Source organism: Athene noctua, chromosome 1 (assembly GCF_965140245.1).
Source record: "Athene noctua chromosome 1, bAthNoc1.hap1.1, whole genome shotgun sequence".
In the NCBI taxonomy this organism is placed as follows: Eukaryota; Metazoa; Chordata; class Aves; order Strigiformes; family Strigidae; genus Athene; species Athene noctua.
Genome location: NC_134037.1, coordinates 99,829,030 through 99,837,423, shown reverse-complemented (window position 1 = coordinate 99,837,423; position 8,394 = coordinate 99,829,030). Strand labels below are relative to the sequence as shown.

At 37.2% G+C, this 8,394-nt stretch overlaps 1 protein-coding gene across 1 annotated transcript in view; it reads left to right on the top strand.

The window, feature by feature from the left end:
* CAMKMT (calmodulin-lysine N-methyltransferase) overlaps positions 1-8,394 on the top strand; it is a 222,004-nt gene that overhangs the window by 756 nt on the left and 212,854 nt on the right. The window contains exon 2 of the mRNA XM_074897092.1: positions 5,700-5,866. Within this exon, the coding sequence (XP_074753193.1) occupies positions 5,700-5,866 (167 nt within the window). The remainder of the gene's footprint in view (positions 1-5,699; positions 5,867-8,394) is intronic.

Below are 8,394 nucleotides of genomic sequence, written 5' to 3'. Positions count from 1 at the left end.
TGCTCAACCTGGAGCTGCTGGTGGCCTGGTTGGGGCCGTTCCTGGAGGAGGAAGATGCAGCAAGGGGTTACACCTGCGCTCCGGGTGAACAGCAGCTCGTGGTCTCTGGCCTTCTGTACTTTTTTGGACCCCTTAGGAGCAGTGCGAGGTTGGAAGGGATTTCTCTGCAGCTGAGGGTATGCGTAAGGGTTCATTAGTTTCATTAGTTGTTTTGTTATGGGTTTCATTAGTTGTTATCGGAGGTGGTATTTATGGCTCTAACTTAAAGATTTAGTTTTGTGCAGACAGATGCCTGGAGCTGCCCATGGAGAGCTCTCCCCGAGAAGGCACAGTGGCGGCAGCTGAGCTGAAAGGGGCACTGTCTGCAGTTGGGTAACAGAGTGGGAGGCATGGAGAGGTTAATACTGACCTTTGTGGGTGTTTTTGGTTTGCAAATTTCCTAGTCCTGTTCAACAGGACTGACTTCTGTTTTACTATAAAGCAGGCAATGTCAAACTTACTGCTAGGAGTATCAGGTTTGTCTTTCTAAGTTTCTGTTCTAGCAGACTATGTAAGGTGCGCTCTGTGGCTGTATTAGTTTTTTTTTTAAATTTCCAACATACTGCCTTTGGCATATCCCTGTCTCTTAAAATCATAAGGAACTTTTCATAATGATCGAATGGGGTATAGGGGGTGCATATAGGTATATGGGGCGAAGGCTTGTTTCTTCCTCAAACTACAGGTGTTCGTGACCTTTTTCTCTGCAGATTCCCTGGGATTTTTCATGTTCTTTAGATTTTCTGTTGATTTTTATATGGTACAATGAGCAGGGATCAATTTAATCCTGCTGGTATATCTGAAGTAAAAATCAGTTCTGCACCCTTTACTACAGTGATTCTCGGATCTATCTATGGATTGAGAGAAGGTATCACCCTTCCTTTATATCCATCTTTAAAGGAGCACTGTCAAAGTGTTTCACACAGTGCTTTTAAAAACACTTTTCATACTGCTTATAATAATGCCTTATGTGAAATCAGTTCGTGGGGTTTATATGTTGAATTTGCTTTCATTCAATGCATACACAAGTTGATTTGCTATGGTAAGGATGCTTGAGTGTGTGCTTGCTGATTTAATTAAGAAAAAAGCCCTTTTATCAGGTATCCTATGAAGCTAGTATAAAGAACCAGGGGTTTGCATAATTACCTATGTGTTCTTTATCAATAAAATGTTTTATGTATGTACTGAGTTTGAAGTTTGGCAATATTTTTAAACTTAGCTTGTCACAATCAAGGAAAATATTTTTTGCTTAAAATAAATGCTAAGTTACACATATAGTGTGCATTTATAAATGACTGGAGTAAATTCTCTAAGGCTGTGTTTTGAGCTCTACCAGTCTATGCAATTGATGGCATTATCAAGTCTAGTTTTTAGCAGGGAAATTAAAGGAATAGGCATAAACTGAGTTGCTCCCCATATATATACACTTTCTCCCTATGGAAAGTTGAATGAAAACTTTACTGAAATCTGTAAGCTTTGTGTATGTTTTACCCTTCCTGTTACCTTCCTCTTGCTCTTCTCACAGAAGTCTTGCTCACTTGCTAATATACTTTAGCTTCCAGATCTGGAAAATAAAAGCTAAAGTGAACAGGACAGTGGCCTTTTTTCTTTTCATCTTCTTGATCAGAGGAACTTCTAAACCAATTTTTCTTCTGTTCCTCCTCCTCTCACTGTGAAGGGTACTTGTGCTACAGATCTTTTTCTATGTTTTTGTTAGTTTTGAATTTGTAAATTGTTTACAGTTGAATACAAAAATTTGGTAAAGAAACTATTTATTAAGTAAAAAATACACAGTCCTACTGATGATATTTAGAGATGGTGTAGTTACAGATTATGCTATAGCTGATTATGTAGCAACTTTCTTGCATGTACAAAATACTATCTTCCAGTCGGTGCCGTAGAACTCAGCAGAGGTTTGTGGACTGTCAGATGTTACTGAATTTGGCTTTTAGTGCAACTAGGCCATACGCAAAGAAATACAGGAATTTCAGGTGCCTCCCTTTCTCCATATGCGGTTGGTTGTTTTTTTAAGAGAGTTCAAACATCTCTAAGTTTTATAGGGACTCCTAAATATGATCCTAATATTGCCATTAAATACTGAGGGCCCTGCAATTGAAATCTGTGGTAATATTTTACTACGATCTTTCTAAAACAGGAGACAGTTTGGTGATGCTTTTTTAAAAATGCCTTGTGTGAAAGAAAGAAGTGAAGAAAGAATTGCCTTTAAGTTCTGTATTGCTAGGTGAAATTGGAGAAGAAAGAAAATGCAAGCTTGAGAGAGGGAAAACTGCAAGGTAAAAGTGAGCTTGCATTGTTTGTTTGTTGTTCTTGGTGTTTTTTTCTTTTAAGGAACCTAATTTTTGGAAGATAAGCTTTTATTACAGAACCTAAAATATTATTTATTTAGTTAATATTTGTATGTATGACCTGTGTACAAGCTCAACACTTGTGTACCCCTGTAAAAATCTTGTGCAGAAGACAGGGCCTTTTAGTACCAAAAGAAGATCTTGAAGAGAGTGAAACAAGGCTTCTGGATTTTTTTAAAATAAAAATATGCAGAGAAACTTAGTTGACGGTTACTGAGGGGAGATAGAGGCCACCAGCCCCAGCCAAAGAACAGTGGTGTCTGGTGATTTTTCCCCACCATAGTTCTTTCTCTTTGCCATCACTAAAACGAAGAATTGTGTCTATTCTGCTGAGAAGCCTTTAGCTTGCTTTGATATTGGCTACCAGTTTGATAGGTCCCTGGGACATGTTCATTTATTATGGCAGTGTGCAGGAAGTTAGGGAACTTCACCTTCATTGGAAGTGATTAGTGCCTGCTAGCTGATGCCTGCAAGCAGTTCATGCCTGTAACAATTAGTGATAAGAGAAGCATTCCATTATACCTTATGTGGTCATGTTGTACCCAGTTGTGTATACCTGGATGTCTCAAAGGGGAGAATGTTAAGAAATTCTTTTACCAAACAATGTTTAACTTTGTATTTAGCAAGGCCCGAGTGATTAAAGTGTACAGCGAAGAAAGATATCCTAACCTTGAGAATAGATACATCCTGGCAGAAATGCTCAAATAAGGCAGATAAGAAAGAACAGCTTGGCTGGCCCGCAGAGTTGGGAAACATCCAAGGAGAAGAAATTGTCCTCAAAAGACTCATGACCATAAAAAAGGGAAAAGGAGTAGGGGGCTAACTCCCCAGACAACCACCAATGACCACTTGAGGCCCCTGAGCATGCATAGTGTAGTTTTGCAACACCAGCATTATGTAAATGTAGTAGATAGGCAGAAAGGTGGAGATTTCTCAGAAAATGTATAAATATTCATGTCTTTAAGGTATATAAAGGATGAACTTTTGGTTTAGTGTATGCATGTTAGGTGGAGTAATCCCTTGTGCATCCTGCACTGCAGTAAAGGATGTTTGCCTTCTAAAAGTTCAAACTAAATTTTAGAGGGTTCTTTTGAGACCAGATTTACGGTAACAGGAGGACATCATGAAAATAGAGAAGGCTATCTTTCAACATCTTCAAAACATTATTATGAGTTTAAATAGGTTTGTCACCTTTTGTTTCTTGTCAGTGGATTATGCTATAGCAGCAGCTTATCTTTGTAGCTTGTAATGCAATTGTGATGCTTTTAGGAACTGACAAGGAAGAAAAATATTTTGATCCTTACATAAAAATACAGAGTTACATATAAAGCATGTAACATATTCTTCCTTTGTGTTCTGTTTTCTCAATTATATTTAGGTTTTTAAAAGATTTGACATGCTGTTGTAATTTTCAGATCTTGGACTTCTTGGTTTGAGTTGGAGGCATTGGGAGAAATTTTTTTTGAGTACTTCTGTTAACCCGGAGAATACATTTTACAGAGTGGCTAGAAGATGTCTCTGTAGAACAAAAAACTGACAAGTGTTGTCACTGCTGGATTTTTTTTTTTCCTGTTAGTAATGCCTTGCCTTTGCTTTAAAAAAAAAAGCTACAAAACAACATGCTTTTCTGAAAATTAGATCTTGGTTGTTTTCTTTAGTTGTTAAGTTGGTCCGTTTTGTTTCCAGGCAAGCTGCTATTATATGAAGGTCTTAATTCTGCTAATCTTTTAATTTAGTTCACCTGTTTTGGTATTTTTGTAATTTGCTTCATGTGTGTATTTTTCCCATTGTGTTACAGAAGTAGAAGAAACAGTGTGGACAGCACACAGCCATTTTTAATACTTTGATGAAAATGCCTGCGCCTTTCATATGCTGAGACCTGCCCATGAAAAAGGATCCAAAAGCAATAAGCCTGATGTATCAGACCTGCCATTAGAAACTAACAGCATAGCAAACAATTGCTCTGCTCACATATGTAGTATTTTCAAGTTTCCTGCAAAATAATAGGTCATGGCATCAAATTGTAAGGCTGTTGGATGTGAGTGCATTTCCAGTTAAAGCATGGTCAACAAAGGTTGGGTGCAACAAAAAAATCACTGACCCTTTATTTTGTTGCGCGCCTTGTGCATGCACAGCTTCCATTTCAAGTTTCATGATTCTGGAGAGCTACTTCTAATTTGACTTTAGATTTAGCTCTGGTTGGCAAAGTAATAAATTGTAGTGCTCTCCTACTCAATAGAGCTATTTCTTGAAGCTCTATTTATAGTGATGAGTTTATTTTTTTTTCGTCACTGTGGACTGCTGATGCACCTTCATTTTAAAAATCCAGTGGCAATTATTTATGTATTCTGTCCAATGTTAGGAGAAAGAAGTTAAGAGCAGGATATCTTTCCTTCCACGTCACTGACCTAAAGAATAAGTCTTTTTGTCTGGCAGGGAAGTGCTGGTTGTCTTCTGTGCAGTGATACAGCTCAAACAGGCTGGGTGCCGGGTTGTTCTGTACAGTGGAGTTGATACCTCACTCCCCAAAGACACGTTTGAGTGCAGCAGGCTATGCAGGACAGGGAGCCCATGTTTTCACTTTGTGAACAAGAGTTTTAATCATTTAGCTATTACACAAAATGCACATGGTCACATCCTGCTTCCGCCACTACCTTGAATTCTTCAGTCTCTTGGTGCTGTCAGCGTATTCTGGGGATTGTGTAAAGGTTGGCTAATGCATCGGTCCCTTTACAGGGCCCTGGTAGGGGAATATTCAGTTGTGGCATCTGAAAGTCTGGGGCCTGGGACAGGTAGCAAGTTTAGCAGCAGTTCTGCCAGTGTCCAGCAGTAAACTTCTAAGCTAGAAAATAACCTGAGTGATATGTTTGCCAGGTAGACTTTTTTAATCTATAGGGACAGTGAGCGGCACAGAAAGTTTCACAGTGGTGATGGAAGGATAGGGAAGAACTCGGTCTGCCTCTAATTCTGGCACAGATTTGCTGGAGCAGTGGTTAAAAAAGCAACTTTGTACTTCTGAACATGTGTCCTTATGAACACATTACATTTGCTTTACAGTTACAGATATATATATATTGAGACATAATAAATTGATAACCAGTTCTCTTGACCCCTACCATCAGTACCGCTGTTACTTTTCTCAAGCTTGACATTCTTGGACTGGTTATTCATAGCTGTTAGCTAATAGCATAGCTATTAGGGTTGATTCCAGACTTGCATCTTCAGTTAAATAAGCTTGTGCTTGCTCTTTTCTTGAAAGTTTTATTTTTAATGTTTAATTTGTTCTTCATTTCAAAGGTTCTGAAGAAAAAGCACTTTAAAGATGTGCATCTCCAACAAGTGTCTGTGAGAAGGTTCGCATCGTTCAATCTCTTTTCAGTAGAAGACCAGAATACAGAAGAGGAAACTGGGACCTGGGTTCAGTATAAAAGCATCTTTTATCCTGAGTATAGTGTGTCCTTAAGGTAACCATCATTTAAGTTTTAAGTACTTTCAAAGATCTTGTACAGGCCTTAAATATAAAACTCATTAGTCATTCTTCCAGTGTTTTGTATAACTAGGGCATAGTTTACAAATAAGCTGTTCCATGTTATTTTTAGTTGTTTGTTACAGTAAGCAGCTTGTCTGATTTTTTTTTTTCAGTATGTTCCACTGAAGTGCCAGAGCTTGAATGAAAATACTGATGATTGTACCTATAACAGAATGCAAATACGAGCATTTATTTTGTATTTCTAATAGCCTTCTGTTTTGACATTCTTCAGATATAAATAGGATGTAAAAAACCTGAACACATTTACTTGTAATCTTAATAAAAATTTTAATGACATGATGTTATTCATAAAGTTCTAAAAGCTTTTTGGTAGTGATCTATATTTTATTCAATTTTCTTCTTAATAGTTCTTGTAAAAGTGATAATTTGGAAGCCAATTTGCAAAACAAAAGAATATTCCTCTTCCTACAGAAATTATTTATCTCTATTGAAGAAATCTGTTTTGTATTAGAGCAGGCAAAACAAATGAACATATTTGTATTAAAAAAACCCAAAGCCCCCACAAAAATACCACCCCCACTCCCCTTCTAAAAGAGTGTTAAGGGGTTCTCAGTAACTTGAGCAAAGCAGAAAAGTTTATAGCTCCCATTTATTACTACTAGGGCTTGGTCCTTTTTTTTTTTTTTTTCCCTTCTGCTTTGGTCTCCTTTTCCTTGTTAAGTCTTGTACATATCTATATCTTGGTTTTGCCTCAACAGGTATCATTGCAACAGTAACTTAAGCATCTCTGAATCAATACTTGTTTTGCAGCCTCTAATTAGTCCTGCTGAGGCTGTAGGATTTCGCATTCTGAGCACAGTACAGGATATGCTGAAGAGCCTGAGTCATCAAAATTGTAAAGTGCATTTTTATTTAACTGGAACCTTTAAGTTAAAGTCAATCTTAGAAACTAAGATCTAACACAGACAAATGACCATCATTAACTGCGACATTTCTACAATGTTATAAAACAAAACAAGAAGAAGAAAAAACCAAACCAAACCAAAAAACCCCCCAACACTACATGCAGATTGCCCTAAATTTGCAGCTGGGTGAAAGGTCGAATACAAAATTGTTTAGAGCTTTATAAAGCCTCTATTTTTCCATTTTCCAAGTTTATTGATGCTAAAAGGCTTCAAAAGAAACCTTTCCATTTGAAAATACTGCCTATTTGTAACACAACTAGGTTAACTATTTCTTCTGTGTATGAACTTTTCCAGTGAACTGCCAGTGAATGCTACAGATTCATCCAGATGCTCACAGTCTACCAATTTTCTTTGTGCAGTGTCTCTATTCCCTGGTTTTAGGTCTTCAGAGGCACACTGGTGACAGGAAATGTAAGGCATTTACGTAGAATTTAGGCTGAGCAAGTCTGCAATCCTTTACGCTGCAGTCCTGAACTACTTAATTCAGTCGTCTTTGTTCGCTATCCTGGTTTGCAACACTCGGTGTCAATTGATTTACTCGTTATGGGAGTTTTAAGGTAGGAGGCAAGCCAGGGTTCACCTATGCCAGCAGCACAAGGGGATGTCAGGCTGATCATGCTGACATTTGACATTTGTGCACTTCTCTTTCCATCACTTCCCAGGTCATCATTTAATTTAGTATTTTTTATTTGGCTAATAGTAGTTTTATTAATAATAGGACACAGCTCAAACTAGACTGAACAAGCATGTTTGTTTATGCAGGATTTTATTACTGGTGATCATTATATAGTATTTTAAGCATGGAGATTTTTTTTTTTTTGCCTTCTATGATTCTCTGAGCTTAGCCAATGGAAATGTATAGTTCCTGTGCTGGAGCAGGCTCATGTTGAATTTCAAAAACTATATTGAGGAGAACAGGGAGATTGTTTCCTGGTGGGGTTTTTTGTATTTTTGCTGTATTTTGTTCCTTTCTATAAGATACTTGGATCTATAAAAATGGTAATCACTGATCATTTTAGAAATAATGATCAGAACTTACTCTTATACTTCTATATTGAAGCAGTGGCAATAGATAGCATATAGTTTTTGTTTCAGAATATTGCAGGATATTGAACAAAGGGAGAAAATACTCACTGTGTATTTTGCCAGGGACAAAGTATAAATACCTGCAACAAAATCCACGTTACCATAAGTGTATATTAAATAAAGTTTCTTCTCTGTTTTTGCAGAAGCAGTAATTCAAGAGGCTAAACATAACAGTTTAACATACGTAACAGAGCAACAGCTCTCCTTGTGGAAACTTTTGTATCTAGAAGAGATATGGGAGTAAACATCCCGGATCTGTGAGAACTGATCTTGTCTTGGAAACTTAAGTTTCCTCTGTATGTCTGATAGTCTTCCCGTCATCTTTCTCTTCCCATTGGTAAAATATGAATTATCATAATTTACATCAATAGAAGAAATTTTAACAAGATAACAAGAACATATCATTAGCATATTATTAATCATAACAAGAACATCAGTCAGGTAAACCCAA